The 22,856-nt window shown below is 39.1% G+C and overlaps 1 protein-coding gene across 1 annotated transcript; it reads left to right on the top strand.

The window, feature by feature from the left end:
* On the top strand, positions 1-22,624 carry sens-2 (zinc finger transcription factor senseless-2). The gene is made up of 5 exons (XM_030385403.2): positions 1-1,311; positions 12,919-13,735; positions 14,251-14,646; positions 14,979-15,160; positions 21,589-22,624. Exons 1-5 carry the CDS (start codon positions 825-827, stop codon positions 21,951-21,953), a joined length of 2,247 nt encoding a protein of 748 aa, XP_030241263.1. The 5' UTR covers positions 1-824; the 3' UTR covers positions 21,954-22,624.
* The last annotated feature ends 232 nt before the right edge of the window (positions 22,625-22,856 follow it).

The following is a 22,856-nucleotide window of genomic DNA, read 5'->3' as shown; positions in this document are numbered from 1 at the left end:
TTGCTTCTGCTTTCGTCAGTCGCTGTGCTTTCTGGCGCACGGACGGTTCGTTTCGGTGTGGTCGCTCGCTCACTTCACGCTTGCCGAATAACTGTAACCGCAAAGCAAGCCAACGAGTGCGAGTGCGAGTATTTGTTTTAGTCGCGCTCTCACAGCCTCTCGCTGGCGCCAACTGCGCTGTCGCCTGTTCGCAGTCACCGTCGCAGTCGCAGTCGCAGTCGACGCACAACTTGATTTCTTCCAATCTTGGCTGGGAAATCGGAATCGCAACAATTGGAATAGTCGTCGAATTTGCGTGTTGCGATAAGCTGGCAGCCAACCAGCCACCCAGCCACCCCCGCACCTGGTCCACACCCTCAGCGTGGCGTGTCAAGTGCACAGCCAGCCACTCGCTGCTGTTGCTGCCGCTGCCGCCGTCGCTGTCGCTGTCAGCAGCCAGATTCACTCTCAGCGTCAGCCTCAGCTGGCGCCGGCGTCTACCAGCCGCGTTCCATGGCTTCCAACTCAGCGCCCAGCGACCGGCCGTGATTAACTTTTACGGGTTTAGTCCGCTCGATGACGCCGAACAAAACAGTTATACAACAGCCCAGCAGCTGCTTGCTTGGCGCGCGTGCCGTCTGATAAAAAGCCAATAGAAATCTGTTTCGCAGCCGTTGCCATTGCCATTGCCAAAACGCGTGTGTAAATCTGTATTCGCATCCGCATCCGTTTCCGCTGCCCATGCCGTCGCGTGTGTCGTACCAAAACCTGTAAACGCTTACCAACACTTATAAAAGAAATCAAAAAGTATATACAAATTTGAGAAGAAAAAAAAAACTCAATCCATGAACGTTGGCAAGATGCAAGCGCCTGCAGGCCCGCATCAGCATCTGCTGCATTCGGCTGCCTCTGCCGCCCCGCCCCCTACACAGCAGCATCACCTGCCCATCGACTACAGCCTGGGCAACTTCAAGCCCGCCATTGCCGCTGACTTTCCCGGCGGCTCGTTCGCCGCCAGCCCCTCAGCATCCGCGTCGCCTCCCACAGCCACCTCGAGTGCTTCGCTGCAGGTGCGCGATCTCAGCACCTTGACCACAATGGCCGCCATTCCCTCGCCCACGCAGCTGCTGCATCAGCGCATGCAACCAGCCCAAATCACAGTGGATGCACATCAGCAGCACCACCATCACCCACACCAACACCAACACCAACAGCAACAACAACAACAACATCAACAGCAGCAGCAGTTGCCACCGGCGGCGACTTCGCCACACGACTACGCGCCGATGTCCGCCTTCAAGGCGGTGCTGCCCAAAAAGCGAAACACCGACGGTAAGTCAAGAGATTCCAATGCAAGATCTTTTATATTACAGAACTATGTGTGCGTGTATGTGTGCAAATCTTATAAATGCGTGTGTGTAAAACTAAAAAAGTGGTATTTAATATTTTTAAGAGGGTTTCTTTATTGAAGAAAAGTTTTGTCATTAAGTCTTAGCAGTTTCCCATCAAACACTTCTTGGAAAAGAAAGTCTTTTAAAAATAATAAATTAGTGAATATTAGACAGCGACAGTTATACAATAGTATAGTTTTTATTATTATTATTAACATTTATCTGCCAAAAATGTTACCGATATTAAAAAAGTCAAAAGACTTCTATTTTTGCATAAATTACAAATGTCTAACATTTGTTTTTTTTTTTTTAAATAAAAAGAAAAAAATCATAAGTGTATATATATATATAAAAAAAAAAAAAAAAATAGCGTGTATGTTACTTTTATAAGGATTGATTTCAAATCAGAAAAAAGTTACAATAGTACTATATAAAGAAATAGTTCTGTCCCATTTAATTTATTAGGTTTTGTGACTGAAAATATATTGTGCAACAATATTTGAATTTTATTATTATTATTATATTTATTTGATCGCTTTCTATCATTGACATAACATAACTTAAAGTAAATAAAAGAAAACTTCAGTGCAAATGAACTCACTATCATAAAATAAAATTATTAATTTATGCAAACTATTTTGTTCAAAAAATCATCAAAAGATTTGTTTAGCAGAAATTGTATTTCCTGGAAAGATTTTGTATAATCATAAACTCGAATTATATATTAAAATATATAAATATAATTTTTTCATAGTTTTTGTATTAGTTACAGCATAAATATTTTTTTGTTAAACATATTAGTTCGTTTAAATATTATCAGCAATTTTTATATCCTTTATCTTTTATAGAAATTATAGATAGGTAAAAAGTAATACATGCTTATAATAAATTATGTTAATTCTTAAATTTTTTAATTCAGCTTAATCTAAACATGTAGCTAATATTTATATACATATATAATACTTATTTTTTGCACCGTATACAATTAAAGTCAAATTAAAGTAAAAAAAATTAGAAATTCAATTTTAAGAATCATTATAACTGGATTTTCCTTTTTCAATCGATGCAGGGTATACAAAATTAATACCTATAAATAGCTATATAATGTATGTTTCTTTAATTATACTTTTTACTTAAACTTTTTTTTCCCTATAAAAAACCCTATTTTATTATTTTATTAATATTTCCTCATTTGCTTTATTATTATTATTATTACAGATAATATTTATATATGTGTCTGTATACAAAGTTCACTCTTAAGTCCCGTCTCCATATGCTGAGCTTCAACCCAGTCCTTTGGCAATGCATCTGATGCGCCCATCCGAAAGCTTTTCCCAAATGCCACATTTCATATTCCCAAGTTAATTAAAAATATTGCCACAGATCTCTCTCAGTCTCCCTCACACACACACACGTACATACGTACACTCGATTGCAGTAAATTTTTGTAAAAATTATTTGAATAATGTGAGATTTTAAAATATTGCATTTCTGACAATGGCCAAAAAGCCGCCAACGTGGCCCAGAACAATGTCAGATTAATTGAAAAAATTGTGCAAACGGGGGGCGTAGCAAAAAGGGGGGCACAAAATATTCATTATTCCGTTTGTATATGTGTGCCTCTCTCGTGTGTGTGTGTGTGCGTGTGTGTGTGGCGCTTAATGGGCAAATCTTCCGTGTGGACATGACGGACAAGTGGATATCGGGGATTGAAAAATCCATAGCGAACCACAGATACGGAAACGAATGCGCACGGACAAGCCAAACCGGACAAAACTCATAGATACAGACAACAGGCATGTGTACATGCATATGTGTGTGTGCGTGTGTGTGTGTGTATGTGTGTGTATCTGGCAGTTGTCGTCGCCATCGCAGTTGAATTTTCGAATATGAGCATTGAATGAATGAATGAATGAGTGTTGCCAGCCATGCTGCGCACATACACAAGCACACACACATACACGCACACATACAGCACACACACACAATACACAGAGGCAGCGACAAGCGGATTTCATTTACCGGTATTACATGTATCCAGCGGATATGTTTTTAGCTCCACAGCTTGAGCCCGGCGCAGACATGGATATGCCCAAACACAAACACACGCACACGTACAAACACACACACACACACACACAGGCACACACACATGTATTGCCGTGCAGAATTTTCAATTCCGTTTGGCGCGCCACGTTTTTTGCTCCGCTTTCCGCATTTTCTCTTCACCATTTTCACATTCTCTATGCGTTTGCTTTTCATGTTGTTGGCTTTTTCTCTTATCTGTTTTTATTTTCCTTTTCCTGGCAAAATGAATTTCGCTTTGTTTGCTGAGATATTTGTTGTTGTTGTTGTTGTTGTTGTTGGGTACAATATATTGGCGAGCGCCAGCTTTTCACCATTTCCACAATTTCCCGAGTGTCTTGCGCTCTGACTGATTGGCCAGGCGGAGAGCTGTGCTGAGTTGTCGCCAATTCACAATCATCGCAAGGATTTCCTCCGCCCACAGACCCGCCGCCCGCCCATTTTCCATCGCTGTCGGGCTTAAATAAGTATCATAAAAAAAATAAAAAAATCTCAACAGGCTGCAAAGAAAATGTAATTAAATTCGTTACAATTTCGGGCTTGGAAATTTGGGAAATCAATTTTTATAATTGCTTGAAAGCGGAATAAAAAGAAGGAGAATTTGTTCCTTTCTCTCATAAAATAGTATCATAGACTTAGATATTAGATAGATTAGTTAAGTTTTAGTCTTATATTTATTTCTTAGTTCACAGTCTCTATTCGAGCACCCGCTATCACATCCACTACCAAAAAGTTCAAGCTCATCTCGAGGTCTCTCAAGATCTGTATAATGAGTCGCTTATTGGTGCACTTAAATTGTCGTTAATTCCTGGCATAACCTGGCCAGACTAAAGGTCAGCTATGTAATTTCCGTCTCGATTTCCTATTAAGTAAAGACATCAATTAAGATTGTCGCTTGTGGCGAATGGATCAACCGCTCGTTTTACGCCCCATACAATTAACGCATAGAAAACATAGAAGTCTTTCGGTTGCGGGGTTACGTTTACCGTAGCGCAAAGTGAGTCACGAATTAAAATAAATTAAAATTGTCGCCCACCCCAACAGAGAATGACGATACAGACCTAGACGCTGAGTCGAACACGAGCGAGATCAGAGATCAAATGGTCTAATCAGAGAGCCTAACGCACTGATTCATTCCTATGGGCAAATGATCTATCAGAGCGAAGACAGCTGCGCATACTTGCGAAATGATATCAGTGCCAGAAGTTGGACGAAATTTCGGAATTTGTGCCCCTAAATGAACCACATACATATAATTTATGTGTATATAGATTAACTGGGTTTATGGCATCGGAGTTGAGGCGATATAAATTCGACAATAAATTCTTAAGCCATTTTCAATCACACCAAACAATTGAACAGCGATTCGAATCAATTAAAAGCAATCGAAATATCCTATCGACTCTACGTGTATATTTATATATATATGTATATATACTTATATATAGATCGAGTTCTCTAATCAGTAAAGCGATTGGGCTTCGACTATCTCGAAAATTTACGCATGTAAAAACAGTTTTAAATTCCGAATACGGCTTGAATGATACACCAGAGCAGCTACTCTTCCAAGATATTCAGGGTATATGACTGATTCGAGTCGAAGAATTTGAAGAACGCCTCAAGCAATCACGATGACTGCCTGCTTTATAATCTAAAGTGGTTTGGCAATCGAAGCTGACTAAATAAAAGCTAATAATAAAAAGATTAACACGTGTCGTGCTTGTAGGGCATTCGAACAGGCGACTCGAGCTGAACAACTCTTTGGCCTGACACGGGCAATGCATGCACACTGAGCGAAAAACTGAAGACAATTAGATAGCTGAGAAGTGTGAATAATTTTAAACTGTTGATAGTTTTAGCATAATTCGGTAATTAAGGGAAGGAAGTATTAAGAATATTGATGAGAATTAGAATATAAATTTGAAAATTAGTTAAATAAAAAATAATAATAATAATAATTTGTATTTTTCAGACTATATTTATAAATTTTTGAAATGCGGTTTTTGTTTTTTTTTTTTATTTATTTTATTTTATTTTATTATTAATATTATAATTATTTTTTTTTTTTTCTTTTTTTTTGTAAACCAATATCATATAAATTTATTTTTATAAATTTATATTTATTTGTATTTTGTATTTATTCAAATCATTATTAATTTTATATTATTAATATTATTTTTTATATGATATATGTATGTTTATTTTTTTGCGCTCTATGTACATTCAAATTAATTTACAAACATTTTCCAAATGAATAGTTTCTTTCTCATTTTAAACTTTATTAAGGGAGATTCAGAATTAAATCCAAAATATCGATTCGACTTTTGTCACAGTGTAGCGGGGTATTGCAGCTAACGGCGTTGGCTACCTTTGGCACTCGTATATTATTGATCAATAACAAATTGTCGCAACGAAAATCAGAGCAATATTTATGAAATATTTATGGCGCACGTCGTAATCATTGGCAACTCATCGAATATGCGCTCAACGGCTGTCATATATCTTTCAACTTCTCCCAAGTAGACGAAAATTGGGCATTGTAAATCTATAAAGATACCAAAAAGGGGCAGTCAGCCCTTGTCTACGTATGTATGTATCTAGAGCATGTATCTATGTATCTACAAGATACATTTGCAGCTATTCCTGCTGCCGTTGCCGTTGTATGTGTTGTTGCTGTTGCTGTTGGTGTTGTTGTGGTCGCTCGTTTATGTCAGATACCCAATCGCTAATAACTACGCACACCGCACACCGCACACGCTTTATGATTTACGATCCGAAGGTAAATAGGTAACGACATCTAAACATGTCAATATCCTCGCCCAGTTGTAAAATTGAAAGAGTAAAAGTATCGTAAAACCGACCAAACAATAACCAACAACCGATAAGTACACAGCAACAACAACAACAACAAGTTCGTTGAGCCGACCGCAAAATAAAGAGAAAGAGAAAGAGAGAGAGAGAGAGAAAAGGCATAGACTCTGTCCTAGTTGATGCCACATTAAAAAACAGTCCACTTTAATTTATGATGCGATTATGTTTGCCCAGTTTATCTCTGTCTTTGCCATATTTGACAAAGAAAAATCAATTTCAACTGTGAAAAAAACCCTTATTAATCACACCTAACACTTTTTCGTCACGTTCCAAACAGTCTCAATTGGAACAGATTTTAGGATACCAAAAATAGAACCAGATTGTCAAATTCAATATCATAAAGGATTGTCAACTCGCGAAGGGATTATGGGAGGAATAAGTATCAGATGATGGCAGTGAATTATATTTATTATAAAAATATTATTCGTATCTTTATATCATATATCACAATATTTATTCTATAGTATACACCAGTATTATAGGAAACTGCCAATATGCAGAGATCACAGTCTCAGATATAAATATGTTGAGAAATGAGTTGAATATATTAAATCATATTATAAAATAGTAACTAATATTTAGCTATATATGATCTATCAGATATGTTATTATATCACAAATTACAAAATTGACATAGATAAAACATAACTATATATCTTAATTTATTAATTAGATATCTATGTGTTCCATCATGGCTATAAGATACCTTCGGTTCTTTCATAAAAGTATCTCAATCAGTTTGATTTGTTTATAGTTGAATGATTAATGTTAGAATAAACCCTAAATAACCCTGCTAATACACTGCTGATATAGTGAATACATTGACTTTGTAATACTTCGTTGTTTGCATTACCCAACCAACACTTTGCGATACCTTGCCTGACCTTTACTCCGCCAACTATGCTTTGTTTCACCATTCAGGTGTGAAGTACTGCGATTTCTATAGGATATTGCTATATATCGCAGTCGAGCGTCATAAACGCTACCAGTCGATATCAGCTTATGGCTGCGATATCAACTCCCAGACAGACAGTTTACAACCCTGGCTAAAATTGGATCCTGGTACCAATACGTAATATATAAAATTAACTATCTACCTCGGCCGTCCAGAAAACGAGAATCTAGCTCTATGCTAACTGTAATTATGTCGAAACCGAACTCGAATGGGAACTATGCTTAAAATAGTCGCAGACCCAATGGGCTAAAGTGTATCCAATGATATTTTGAGTACACTCGATAAGCTTTTTTTTATATTGGTCAATAAAGGGAAATTGTGGTCTCTATCATTATATAGGCGCAATTGCGTTTTATATTTCTCTATAGCCCTTGTTATCGATAAGTTCCAGCAAAAAAATCACAAAAATATTTAAGCAAATAAAGAAGCTTCTACCGTGTATCATAAAAAAAGGCAGGAACTCTGCAAAACCAAGAGATAATATTGAAATGGTAACAGAAAACGAATTTGAGTCTGAGTTTTTGGTTTATGATCTCAAGGAATGTGTGAATCTGATATAATCAATATGTACATATGTATATTTATAAATGATTTTTATTTTATTTTTATTTTTTTTTGAAAAGTGAAAACGTGCTGGGGTCTGAGCGAGCACCAATTAAATGTCATTTATCAGCAGAGGAAAAAAAACAGAGTCTAAAGTTTAGATAGCCTTCTGATTTATGGTCGCAGCGATAAGCCAGTCGAGCGACTGGACTCGACATAGACACGGGCAGACAGGGGGGGACGGGAACGGTGGGACTATTGGATTGGCATTGGCATTTGTGGCGATTGATTTGTAGTGTGTAAAGGTAAATAAAGTAAATATGTAATTTGTAATTGCGCTTGGCTTATTTGCAATCGTTTCGAGACGCTTCAAAGCGCCCACACCGACAGCAGAGCAACAGTTGCTGATAGCCAGAGCCACAGCCAGAGCTAGAGCCAACAACAACTGCAACTGTTGTATGTTTGAGCACGCAATCCCCATCTAATGCCGCCTGGAGTGGAGCTTAGGCTCGGGATTGAGAAAACTGAGCACCTCTCTAGGCAGACACTCACGTTATATATCCAATCGAACTCGAATTCGACTTCGAATTGGATAGCGGCATTGTATCCGTTAATCAAGCATCAGCAGCTCGTTTCATTGGCATCCAGCGACCAAATCATGGCCCTAATCTATCGGCCCAAAGTTTATGGCCCCCACTTTTGGCATATCTCAACCAGCTCAATATTTATTGTGTTTGCCGTCCGTCCGTTTGGTCGATTTATATTCGTGTTCCTTTGACCGCTTTCATATTTGCCGAAAGCACAAATTTTACAATAGTTTAGTACGTCCAGTATTTATATGGACTTGGCGGCCCCTAACTACTGTTCTATCACAATTTTTGATCGATTGGCTTTCGCTAGTGATTGTGAATCATTTAGTGCTTGAATGGGGACAAACAATTGCACAATTTATTAGAGGAAGTTGAGGAAGTATATGGGCTAGGTCAGAGTTATATTTATATTGTATAAGTACATAAATATATATATTTTTTGAAAATAATATATAAATACAAAAAAAATGTAAATATACATAATATATAAATTAAGTTACTGAATTTAAAATACATATATTAAATAAAATACATTTCCATCAACAAGAAAATATATTATAAAAATATATAAATATATATATATTATATATATTTGACTTATTAAAATTATTATATTTCATAAATTTTTATCATTATTCAATAATTTTTATTATATATATTTATTTATTTTTTTATTTTTTTAATTCGTAATTAATTTATAAACTTTGTATGTATATGCGTACATATATTCATATTTCATAATTCAATAAGTTTTCAAACTACCCACGCTTCTGCAAAATTACTCAACTCTTTGAGAAGATCTCCATAAAAGTTGAGCAACTCTTGGAAAATTAGGAATTAAATGCATTTGTAATAATTATCACATGCTAAACAAATTCGCGCTGCGCAATCGAGCCCGAACACTGATAATCCTGCCATAAGCGCATCAATTGTGGGGGCGTGGCAAGGGCGTAAGGGCGCAAGGGCGCAACGGGGGCAAGGTGGCAAGGGGCGTATAAACAGGATAACAATGATTTCAATTACCATGCAGTGTCGAATAATTATTCTACCTTTTTTCTGCCGTCTTTTGCGTGAATATTGCTCCCGGGCGTATAAAAACAGATGAACAGGGAGTCGAAGGGTGGCCAGGACCACAGCCAGAGCCAGAGCCAGAGCAAGAGCCAGCGCTCGAGAGTGGGCTGACTGAGAGGGAGAGATTGAGAGCTGTAAGGGGGCACAGTTGGACGACGGCTATGTCTAATGTGCACAAATTTATGACTTTACTACCGACCAAGGGCTGAGTGCACAGGGGTCGCAGCAGCAGCAGGAGCAGGAGCAGCAGGAGTAGCAGATGAGGTGGTGGGCGGTTTGTTGTTGCTGCTGCTGCTGCTGCGTGTCGTCTGTTTACATTGTCAGCTGGCAGACTGAGGGGCAGCCAGATGCTTAAGCTCATTATTATCATTTAAACAAGTCGGCCTACGTGAGCTACCAAAAGCTCATCCACTTGTCTCTGTTTATGTCTCTGTCGCCAGGGATGATTTTTGTCTGTGTACCAAAATTGTTGGCGAACGTTAAACGTTTTCAGTTTTAGTTCGAAACATGAAAATACCATTTTCTAGATTTTCAAACAAGCGCTCGCTCCCTCTCTCTCTCTCTCTTTCTCTCTCTCGCTGTCTGTCTGTCGCTCCATGGACAGCCACACCACTCAACTGGTGCTGGTGGTTGTCTGCGATTCGTTTGACTGTTTCGCTGCCCATTCGAATGGATGCTGTGTGATAATGCTCCCGGGACAATTGTGTGCATAATTAGAATAAAGGGTTTTTCCAATTGACATTCGCCGTAAATGGCGATGATTAAAATTTGCCTGCTTTATGGCTGCAGCTGCAGTGCGAGGTCAGCCTGCTTTTTCTATAATTATTTTTTGTTGTCAATTTCAGCTTTCGTGTAGCTGCTTAATATTTATGAGCACAATTTAATGTTAAGTGCGGACAAGTAATAAATAAATTAGTCATGGCAAGGAAATAAGCATAGAATAGGTTAATATCTGGGTCGAAATTACAGATCTGCTTGAGGAAAGAAAACTTCTGCTATGTTGCTTAGAGTCTTATAAGTTTTGATAATATATTATATATAATATATATATATTATATATTAATATATGCAGATATACGAAATAAAATTCCATAAGGTCTAGTATTTAACTAATATTTCCTATGACATAGACATATTAGTATATATTTGACCTTTTAATTATTTTTTTGGCGCAGATAAAAACTCGACTAAGCTAGGATAAATTTATTTAATTTTTTTATTTGCCATAACTTACAATCATTTAAAATTAAAAAAAAATAAATAAAAAAAATAAATAAATAATAATAATAATAACTAACACAAAACTATTTAAAACTTTAGTCGAAAATACCCTTTTAAAATTATTTGATTTATATTAAGAATAATAAATAAATATTAAAAACTATTATACAATTATCTAAAATCAACCTATTTTAAACTAGTGTCGAATAACCCTTTTAAAAATATATATATTAAAAATAATAAATATTAAATTTAAAATTTAAAAATATGTAAAGTATTTAAAAGTATTTTAGATTGAAAACATTTTGTGTATATGTATGCATGCATATGTATGACAACTGCATAAAGCCTCTTAGGCCTCTGTCTAGCAGTTCGGCGAGTGTTTTGCGCTTCTGTTTAATTTCGAGCAGTTCCGCTGCCAATTGCCTTCGCTAAGAGTTGCCCTGTGCCTGGGCAACACTTAAAACGCAGCCAAACTGGAAGCGAGCAGCAACAACAAAGGCGCAATGCAATAAAAACACTTGACACTCTGCGATGCCAGAAGGCCTCCAAGTACAAAGGGAACACAGCGCGCTTGCCTCAGTTGTGCGGCGACTGCGATTAAACTGCGTGGCTGCAAAAGTATCTTTGTATCTGCGTATCTGTAGCTGCATCCGTATCTGACGGATGTGCGTGGGTTTTTTTTTGTTTATGTTTATTTGGCTTTGCGTTTGCCGGCTCACTGGCTCACTGACTGAATCAAAGCCGCATTATCAAAAATCGTCCCCCGTTTTCTGCTCATTTTTTTCGTGCTGAACCCCGCCCCCTCGGCTACTCCCACTGCCTGCGCAGTTACTTTTATCTGCGTGGCGAATTAGAATGTTGTCAAATTGTTATTCTTTTGTTGCGCTGCGTATTCATTCATTCGATTTGGATTCGCTCGAGCCCCTGGCCATGTCCCTCTACCCCTTTCGCTGCTCAGCAATGCGCCTGCGCCTGCGTCAACCCACAATTGTCGCCATCCTCTGTCTGGCTGCCGGGCTGCCTGGCTGTGAGCTCTGTGTGTGTTTTCTGTTTTGTCATGCTCCATTTAGCCGAGTGCGGACCGAACAGATGTTCTATTTAAACGCACATTATTATTATTCCATTTCGACAGCCGAATCAGAGGCTGAAACTCACGCCAAAGGCTGTGGCTGCCGCACGTCTTGTGCGCACCCCACAAAAGCGTCGAAAATGATGTTGTGCATCAGAAAATTTGCAAATAATGTTAAACATATATTTCGAATTTCAAGAGAAACTAAGCAGTTTTATTTTATTTATTTTTTTTAAATATTTTAATATCTAATTTTATTAATTAATTTTAGCAACCAAATATTTTCTAAAAAAATAATAATAATAACAAAAGTTTATATAAAGTGAATAATGTTTTTATTTGATTGTTAATTCAATATAATTTATTTGGAACTTAAGAAAAATTAATAATTATTGGGAATAATCATTTGGAGTAATTTTTTTAATATTTATTTCTTTTGTAGTTATTTCTCTTTTTCTCTCTTTTTTGTTTGTGATATATTTTAATTTACTTGAGCTCAATTATATTTGGATTTTTGCTGCTTATAATATTTACCTTTGAGAGCTTAGAGAGTTGTATATGTAACTTAATTTTATTTTCTATTACTAATATTAATAATTTTAATATGATTATCTATGTATGTTTCTAATGATAATACTTTTATTTTAATATTAGTATATTTGTTATGTTAGTCTGTTTATTCGAGCCCATCTCAAATGCTCAGTTTGATTTTGTCGGGTGGCTGCACTATTCGCACCCTGGGCGTTGTACTGGGTGACACAGTCGTTCATCCTGTTGATGATGATGACGACGACGCGTTGACGCCCAATGCGGAACGGGCGAGCAAAACGGTAATATCCTCGCATGCCCTCTCCTTTTCCGCTTCTCCTGCTGCTGCTGCTGCTGCTGCTGCTGCTGCTATGCGCTTGATTAGGGTGAATTAATGGTCATGTAAGGTGGATTAGGCGATTGAATACGAAAATAATTACATTTGAAATTCGATATGCTGACAACTGTCGGCGTATGAGTGTATGTGAGTGTGTGTGTGTGTGCCATACAGGTGGATCTCACTCCTTGTGCGAGTGTGATTGATGATGCGCTGCTGTTTGTTCTGATTTTGCTAATAGCTCACTTTCCTCTTCCTCTCTCCCTCTCTTTCAGATGCCGCTCACCCCTTTAGCATAAGCAATTTGGTCAAGACTGAACGCCTAACGGCAATCGTAGCCGCCGCCGGGCTGAAGCCGCCGCCGCTGCCGGCGCACAGCGTCGCCCTGACGGAGGACAACAACAATTCCATCTCGATGCTGAGCAAGAATCAACAGCAACAGCAGCAGCAGTCGCAGCCGCAGCAGCTGAGGCCCAAGCCGCTGCCTTACCTGAGCGCCAGCGAGCAGCTGCGTCAGTCGCGCTCCAGATCGCGATCCCGTTCGCGCAGCGCCTCGCACTGCTCCTCACAGATCGACATGGACGATGCGGACAGCAGCCACGAGCGCTACTCGCGGCATTCGCGTCGCTCGCTGCACTCTCGGTCGCGCTCCCGTTCCCGCTCCCGCTCCCGCTCGCACTCGAGCAGCTCGTCTGTCGAACTGGAAGTGGACTCGCCGCCCGGCAGTCCCAGCATCAGTTCACCCAGTGCCGCCTCCATCTCCGCCTCAGAGCTGCTTATCACGGCCAACAGTAACACCAGCGCCAAGAAATCGGATCTCTTCTCCGTCTCTGCGCTGCTGCGTCGCGACGAGCCATCGACCCGGCGCGCTCGCAGTCCTCCGCTGAGCCTGATCGGCGCCTCCAACGCGGCGCTGACGCTGCCCACCAACCCACTGGAGGCCATGCGCCAGAACTACCCGCCCAACTACGAAGCGGCCATGTTCCAGCGCCCCATCTTCTCGCCTGCGCTGCCCTTCTTCGCCGCCATTGCCTTTCACCAGGGACAACAGCAGCAGCAGCAGCAGCAACAGCAATCTGGACTGGTTGCGGGGTAAGTTGAGGCAATTATTAAAAATATACAGAAAATATATGAAAATTAAATATTAATATTGAAATAATTATTATTTTTTTTATATATTTAAATTATTAATACTAAAATAATCAACAATGAATAATTTAAATATATAATTTTTTTAAATTATTAAAAAATATATATATTTTATTTTTATTTTTCTTTATTTTTTAATTAATTAATATATTATTCATATAAAATAATATAAATACAAGTATAATTCATTAAAATTATTATTCTATAATTTCCTTATATTTCATATAAAATTGATTGAATAATTTGATTTAAAACTATTACTAAAATTAATCAATTTATATAAATATATTTAATTCCAATTATTATATATAAGTTTTTTATATTTTATAGTCACATGAATTTCTCTCAGTGTGTTTATTAGTTCCAACAACCTGTGCCTTAATTAAGTGCGTGCTTGAGCTAATTCTCCAACTCTTTCTCACTCTCCATCTCTGTCTTCTTCTGTTTCACCTCTGCAGCTATCATCCAGACTCACAGGAAAATCTCTTCCGGCTGCGCAGCCTAATGGTGCCACTTCAGTCTGCTGGCCAAAATGGCTCCACTGCGGCCGCCGCAGCGGCAGCAGCAGCCGCGGCCGTAGGCGTTGGCGTTGGCGTGGGCGTGGGCGTGCCACCCGGCGGCGGTCATCTGGGTCTGTCGCATCCGCCGCATCTGCACTTCCATCACATGGCGGCCAAGTGGCCGGGCCTGCACCAATTCAGCGACCTGTACTCGTGCATGAAGTGCGAGAAGATGTTCTCCACGCCGCACGGACTCGAGGTGCACTCGCGCCGCACCCACCACGGGAAGAAGCCCTACGCCTGCGAGCTCTGCAACAAGACCTTCGGCCATGAGGTCAGCCTCAGCCAGCACAGGTATGCATACGGCGCTCCGCCACAGGCATTTGGTCAGCCACTTCTCTGGCCCACTGCCTCCGAGCCACGCCCACTACGGCGGGGAGCACTTTGCATGCTTAATGAGGGGCCGGGCCGGGACAGGCCAGTCCAGTCCAGGGACAGTTTTGCGTTACTTAATTTAGCTGAAATGTTGGATTTGGCCTGGCCAAATGTTTGCTTTGCGGTTGTATTTAGCATTCAGCAGCGGCTCCAGGGAATTCGAGCCTTGGCTTTAATTACACCAAATAGCCGGCGGTTTGTTTATGCTGCATGTCGTTAAACGGTTTTTCTTCCTCTGCTTCTTCTGCCAGGGCGGTGCACAATGTGGAAAAGGTCTTCGAGTGCAAACAGTGCGGCAAACGCTTCAAGCGCTCCAGCACCCTCTCCACCCATCTGCTCATCCACAGCGACACGAGGCCTTATCCCTGCAGCTACTGCGGCAAGCGATTCCATCAAAAGAGTGATATGAAGAAGCACACCTACATTCACACCGGTAAGTTGAACTAAATCGTAGTTGAAATAATTATATAAGTGGGATTTGGGACATGGATGAACTTTGAAGTAATGGACTAAAGAGTTGAATATATGAAAGAGTGGACGAAATAGGTATGAAAGATAAAGAAATCATGAGAGTTTTGGAAGTTTTTATAATAATAATAATGTTGATAATAGTAATAATTTATATTTTAGCAATATTAGCTTAAAGATCTACTTAAAATATGCAGATCTTAGGGAAAGGGAGAATGGAATGAGGAAATGATGATAGGATATAATAGCACTACCACTCTAAGCTCTTAAAAAATAGAATAAAATAAAATGTTCAATAATATCTAGTAATTTCTATATGCCCATATACTCTTTAGTGCAACATTTTTGTGGATATTACGCATATGTTAAAATAAATTGATACTTGCACATTCACACACACAGACATGTACACATAGGGGTTTGCGATTTTTGAGAGAATTGCGAATAATGGGGAATATGTCCCGTAAGCGGGCGCCATTAAAGCGTCGAGCAAACCACCACCCAAGGCTACAGCCGCAGTCGCAGTTCCAATTACAGTTACAGTTACAGTTTGCCAGTTGACAGAGCGACGAGTTTTTGGGGCACCGGCGCATAGGAGGAGTGGGTAGTGGTAAAATGGAGCTGGCGACGGCGATAGGAAAGCGCAAAAACAGCTGAAAAGAGCGCCAACTATAAAAGCGCGCGCTCACTCTCACTAAATTCGCAAGAGAGCAGCACTCAATACACACACACACACAGGCGGAGCGAAATATATACAACGGTAAAATGTAACTGATAAGAAGCAGCAGTGAGGCGAAGCGTTGACGTCGAGCTATGTACAAAGCTTGGGAGAGAGGCATTGGAAAGACAACGGCACATACAATACACAAGCAGACATACACGCACACACACACGAACACAGGCAAACAGCGTTAGGCTACGCCTTGAAGCGCGAAAGAGAGCGAGCGAGTGTGCAGCGACAAGCGACGCGGGCAGAGAAATCACAGCCGACCAATGAAAAATTTAGTCAAGAGATTTTGATTTTCTGTTTTATACGCGCGCACACACACGCATAACAAACACGACGCACACATTGACACATGCTGTGAGACTGTGTGTGTGTGTGTATATATATTTCTGTGTCAGTGCGAGCTGCGCATACACCCCTATAACTACAATCGCAACAACAAAGCTCTGCCGAAAACGTAGCAGCTGCGCTGCTGCCGCCGCTACGCGCACTCTTGCGCCGCCATTACGCCTCGAGCCGCAAGGCGTCTGCATCGATTTCTATAGTTTTCTTGTTTTTGCTTTTTTCTTACTCATAGCCGCCCAGTCCAGTCCAGTAGCAGAGCTCTGCTCTTATCAGTATGACTACGGTCATCTTTATTTAAAAAAACTCAGGCAAAAGCATGAGCAAAACAACATTGATATTTCATGTGCGAGGAAATAGAATGAGTAATTTTATAAAAAAAATACAGAAAAAAAATTTGTTATTGAATTTTTTTAGCAACTTTGGTAGTTAATATACTAAGAAAGTTCAATGACTAAATTGATAAAAATAAAAAACAGAAATTGATTTATTTTGATTTTCTATGAAAATACTAACCTATGGTAGAGCTCAGTATTTTGTTGAAAGACTTTTATATCAAAACATTATTGCTTTTAACTCTTAAAAAAAAAATATAGTTTTGCAGATTGATTATGATTATAAAGGTCTCAATAAGTTGAATCTCCTTCCATCGTTCTACTCTTATCATAATAATATACATTTTTATAGAAAATTTAATTACCATCCTATTTTGCTAATCTTATAATAAGATATTTTTATAATTTTGGTTTTTAAACGTAGAAACCACATAGAAATCCCTTAAAATAAATCCTCTTATTCACAGTAATTGAAATTTCACAAAAATCATTTCATCAGCAATATATCATTATTATATGCTCCACATCTTTCAGAGCCGTGTCTGCTCCTCTTTTCAACACCAAATCTTTCGCTTGCATCATTTGGCAAATTTTATGATAACATTATCATTATATTCTCTTCTTCATTTCTGCAAAATCTTGCACTCAAATCAGTTTGTAAATTGCCAAAATAATAACCTTCTAATAAGCAGCCTCCGACCGCGCTCCTCCTCTCTAGCTGGGAGCTCAGCTGGCCACACCCCAGACCCCTGCCAACGCCAACGCATTCGCATTTCATTCGCCTTTAGCGAGCGTCTGGCTAAATCAGTGGAAGGCGACTCCACACACACAGTCAGACACAAATATTTCAGACATTTTTATCGTTTGGCGTCTTCGATTTAGCCACCCGCAACAACAACAACAACAGCAGCAGCAGCTGCAACCCCTTTCACCTCAAGGTATATGATAACGTATCCGTTCCGTCTCGTGCTTTGCTTTAGTCTTTGACTTCCTTTTGGCCCTGGCTTAGTTTTCATTCCTCTTGGTTTTTCTTATCTCGTTCGGCTCGTTGCGTGCGTGCTTTTTGCCTCGTTTTACGACTATCCTTAATTTTTCCGCTTTTCTTTGCGTTTCCCTGTGTTTTTTTGCGACGTGTTTCTATTGCCGGCAATAACTGCTCCAGCAGATTTTTCCCCATTGATGTGATTTGCCGTCTGTTCTTTTCCAGTTTTCCTGCATTTCCGTTTTGTTTCTTTTTGTGTTTAGCTCACATTCTCATTTTTTATTTTCGTGCCTCAGATTTTTTTCGGTTTGTAAATTTATGCGCCATAAAAGCGGAGCAAAAATATATTTTACATACTTACATATACATGCTGTGTGTGTGTGTGTGTGTTTGTTTACTTATTCATGAGTTTCATTTCGATCCGAAACTCTAAACTCATCTGCGCATTCAACAAACACCTTTGGCCCCGTCAAGGCTGCTTAACAAATCAATAAGTTAAAGCTTCTTTGATTTCTTTTAAAGAGCTGACCTCAAATTATTGTTTAAAGACATTTTTGCTGGAATTTATTTTTGAAATTGACTTCACTTGCTGACTTCGAATGTTTTATAATATTAATGAATGTAAGTTATAAAGCAATAAATTTTGGTTGCCCAAAAAAAAAATATATATATATATATATTTTAGAATATATTCATTTCAAATTATTTTTCATATAAAAAATTTTGCAGAGATAAATTAAAAAAAAAAAATCGTATTAAGCAAAAACAAAGCAAATAAATTCATAAATATTTTCTTGTTACATTCTACTAAAATATAATATATACATTTTAAAATACTCAAAATACTTCTCATTTCTTTAACTCTTTTTTACAAATTCAGCACCTTGAGGAAGAAAATCATTTCTAATAATATAAAAGCTTTGTTTAATTTTATGTGAAACTTTTAATATAATTATAAAAATCTACCAATTATAACTGTGATAGGAATAGCTCGAGCTAAATGAGTTTTATAATTTCTGCTGGAATTCCCTTTACAAAGAAATAACTTTCAATTACATATATATTTTGTTCCATTATATGATTATAAGTATGTTTGATTGTCTCCCCTTCTCACTCTAACGAATTCTCTTTTGTCTACCATAAAAAAATAAAATCAGAAATCAAATCTCAACGCATACCAAGGATATTAAATTCTGATTCTATGCGTTGAGCTTAAAGCTAAATATAATTTTTTTTATTCGTATTTTTGTTTGTTTGGCCAACGCTGCGTATGCGTTATTTTGTTATGAGACTCGAGGAAAAGAAACATGAAATGTTAAAAGAGCAAAGCAAAGTGAAATATAAAACGTGTTGAACTGAAAGGATTTGCCGAGTGTGCTGCTACAATACACACACATACACACACACACGCACACCAAGACAGTTAGACAGACGTAAAATATTAGAAGAGTAAAAGAAAAGCAGCGCAGAAGCAAGCAAAGATTTAAAAGAATTTCCACAATGTGATGCAATAAAAATCCTTGAAATCTGTACATACAAAAACCCCGACAGCCCCAGCACCACTCCTCCCCCCACTTGCCTCCTCCACCCGAAAACAACACAGCCCAGCCTCAGTCCACTTGCCGCTCTGCTGGCCCCCCTCCCCCTCTCTGGCTGCCTATACATACATACAGATAGCCCCCACACACAGCTTGGCGTGTTAGTTAGAGCAGCCAGGCAGCTAACCAGAGTTACCCTGCAACTCCTCCCCAGCCCCCTCACTGCCAGGCGTTCGCTTTCTCTGAGAGCGCCCACATTGCCAACTGCCAGCTGCCAGCTGGAAACTGCCAACTGCCAACTGCCGACGGGCGTCGGCCGACGGGATTTGGATTTGGGTCTCGTTAGTGCTCGTCGCTCGTTTGCTGTGATAAATAATAAAAGCTGCTCTATAATCTCTGCGACTACGTGACGTTATTTGTGCCGATAGTGCACGAACGTGCCCCGAGCAGCAGCAGCGGCAGCAGCAGCAGGTCTCGACCAGAACGAGAAACCCTTCAGCCTTCAGCCAGCAGCGCAGTAGCTCTGCCTGCCACGGAGTACATGCTCCGCAAGGACGAGCACTCGAGCTAGTCGTGGCAGTCGTTCGACCCGAGAGCTACTACAGCATGACTACTCAATTTTTCGTATTTTTTTTTTTTTTTTACTGCTACAGCTGCGTCTGCCACGCCTCCACGTTGCTTCAGCTGCTCCTTAAGCACAACGACGGCGACTCCTGCCGCGGGAGCCAAAGTTGAATCAGAGCACATCCCAACGGTCGAATGTTTCAGAATCACGTCGCTGCAATTCCATTATATACTTACAGAGACTGTGCTCACATACACATACATACATACACATACATATACATATATATACTTTGGTATATAAAAGTGCCTTCTGTTTCATTGTTATTTTATGTCTGTGTGTGTGTGTGTATGTGTGTGTGTGTTTACTTTATATATACATTGTTCACTGCTTTCGCTCGCCTCTCACTCATATTCCCTGGCAAATTTAAAACTCAAGTTAACATTTTGTAGTCAAAGTCTGTTAGAGTGTGTTTGTGTGTGTGTGTATGGGTCTATGGAGCATGGGCATATATCGCTGTCAATGACATTATCTCTACTAGCCAAGATAAGCTCACACAATAATTGTGAGGCTCCACTGGAAAGATTATAAAAAATAGACAATCTCTTCGATTTGTTACATATTTATATGTATATATATTGTGGTATGTATATATGGTATATACATATATGTAGAGTGTACAATTTGATTGCTTTCCAAAGAAAAACAAACAACACTCCATATTTATAAATACACTGAAAAAAGCAAGCAACTTTAGCTTTTGGCAGAAGGAAATGAAGTTTTATACAATATATTTTTTATAAAACTAAGCCAACATTTTTACTTGCAATATTTAATAATAATATGCTATAGCAAACTGAAAATTTTTTTTAATAATGTCCCAAGCATTCATAAATATTTTATATATAGCTATGTTAACCAAAAAAGGAAATAAATAAATAAAAGAATATGAAAAAAATAAAAATAAATAAAATCAGCAATACTTAAGTAATTTTAAAAAATAATTTTTAAACATTTTTAGTCATATTTTTCAATAAATTCTTCAGCACTTAGCAATGCTTAAGCTAGAATTGAAATATTTGAAATATAGCTATGACAACAATAAATCATAAACTGATTAGATAGATCCACAGCATATAGAGCCAGCTCTCAGCTTTTGATAAGTGCGAATCAAATCGGAAATGAAATTTTGATAGCACTGGGCGCCGACTAGCCACAAAATGGCAAAAGAACAAGAGGAAGATAACTTCAATTAGGGTGGGCCAGCCGGAAGTCTCTAATGAAAAATTAAACAGTTTAAAAATGCGCTCGAGATGACCATAAAAAGAAGAAGAAAAGGAACAAGTTGAAGGAACAGCAAAATTGATGTAAAAATGCTTTAAAAAAGTTTTCATAGAAATTTTGTGGATTTTTATGTGGTTGCTGGCTTTAAGTGCTGCACAAACCACAAAACACCACACAGATGAACCAAAAAGTTGAAATTTAAAAACTCAATGTGTGTGGCGCAGAGACAGACTCAGAGACAGAAACAGAGCCAGGAGCGGGGGCGAGGGTGGAGGCAGAGTGTGAGAGTGGGGCTGGGGTCGACTTGTCGCTGTGGTTTTTCGGCAACGTCGACGCCATTGCAGAGTACGAAGACTTACAGAGCGTCGAGCGCAGAGGCTGCGTGCTGTGGGGGTTGTCTCGCCGCACAGACTTTTTGGGGGGTTGCATGGGGGTGGATTGCTGGCCGGGTTCTTGGTCATGAAAGCAAAGCTGCCTAAAATGGGGCACACTGCTTGCTTGGCGAAATGCGAAATGTGAAATGCGAGATGCACAAGTGCAAAATCGCCTATCGATTTTAGTTTCCACTCACTAACCCATTCTCTCTCTCTCTCTCTCTCTCTCTCTCATTTTTATTGCAGGCGAGAAACCGCACAAGTGCCAGGTGTGCGGCAAAGCGTTCAGCCAGAGCTCCAACCTGATCACCCACTCCCGCAAGCACACGGGCTACAAGCCCTTCTCCTGCAAGCTCTGCCACAAGTCCTTCCAGCGCAAGGTGGATCTGCGCCGGCACAAGGAGACCCAGCACACGGATCTGCGCGTGCACCTGGGCAAGGTGGACTTCATGTCGGCCGCCGCAGCGGCTGCAGCTGCAGCCGAGCTAAATGCAGCGCCCGGACAGAGCATCGGCATCGGCCAGGCGCCAGCTCAGCCGACGGGACAGACGGCCGTGAATGGGACTCCGGTGAACTCGATGAACTGCCAGAAGGTATCGTTGCTGGCATAACAGCAAACAGAGCCGGTGCCGGTGCCAGTGCCAGCACCAGTTCCAGTTCCAGTTCCAGCTCCAGCTCCAGTTCCAGCTCCAGCTCCCACTAGCCGGAATCATTGTGCAATAGCTGGCATTTCCATTTGCCGTTAATGAAATTTAAGTAGTTCAAGCCGCAAGCAACCGAACAGAAATTTCCCTTGTTGCCAAACAGAAGAGAAAACAACACAAAAAGAAGAAAAATATAACAAATAGTTGCATACCAAATACCATAATAAACTATATACCAAAGAGCAGTTAAATCAAATAACTCAAACTCTATTTCCCCCTCTCTCTCTCTCTGTAATTCATTCTCTCTCTATCTCACTCCCTCAGCACACAGAAATCATAAAGAAATTTCAATTGTTTTTTGTAAATTCTATATAAATATATGCATATTCGATATGTTTGTCTGTATGTGTGTGTGATTGTATTTGGATTAATATACATGGAATTTAACGATTAAAGATATATGTATATACACACATATATGTATGTATATGTACGTATATCTTCATAGCTGCTACACATTGAATATACATATATACAAAATTAAAAATGTAATGCCAAACGGCGTCGAAAATCAAAATGCAAATCGAAGCCATGAATCGTGCGTGTACTAACTGTAAAATGTAATTAAAAAACAAAAAGTTAAGCAAAAAACCAAACAAGAAAACCAAATATTAATAATAATTATTAAAAATGTTCCACATTTTCGCTTCTAGATAGTTGTGAAATTTTAAACGCTATTTTGATATTATATCATTCCAATGAATTTAGTCTAATTAATGAATTTTTAACTTATTTATGCATATGTGTGTATGTATGTAAAAATATGAATGCTAAATAAATATATTTTCATTTGAATGTTCCAAAAATACA

Source organism: Drosophila navojoa, chromosome 3, assembly GCF_054131105.1.
Source record: "Drosophila navojoa isolate 15081-1374.11 chromosome 3, UAZ_NAV_1.0, whole genome shotgun sequence".
NCBI classification, from domain to species: domain Eukaryota; kingdom Metazoa; phylum Arthropoda; class Insecta; order Diptera; family Drosophilidae; genus Drosophila; species Drosophila navojoa.
The sequence above is the reverse complement of the archived record's forward strand: the minus strand, read 5'-3'. Positions and strand labels throughout refer to the sequence as shown.

Bases quoted from the DNA above. Each gene is read 5' to 3' on its own strand.
- sens-2 (XM_030385403.2), top strand. From the start codon at position 825: ATGAACGTTGGCAAGATGCAAGCGCCTGCAGGCCCGCATCAGCATCTG. The intron at 13,736-14,250 runs GTAAGTTGAGGC...TCACCTCTGCAG, and splicing joins CAATCTGGACTGGTTGCGGG to CTATCATCCAGACTCACAGG. The intron at 14,647-14,978 runs GTATGCATACGG...TTCTTCTGCCAG, and splicing joins GTCAGCCTCAGCCAGCACAG to GGCGGTGCACAATGTGGAAA.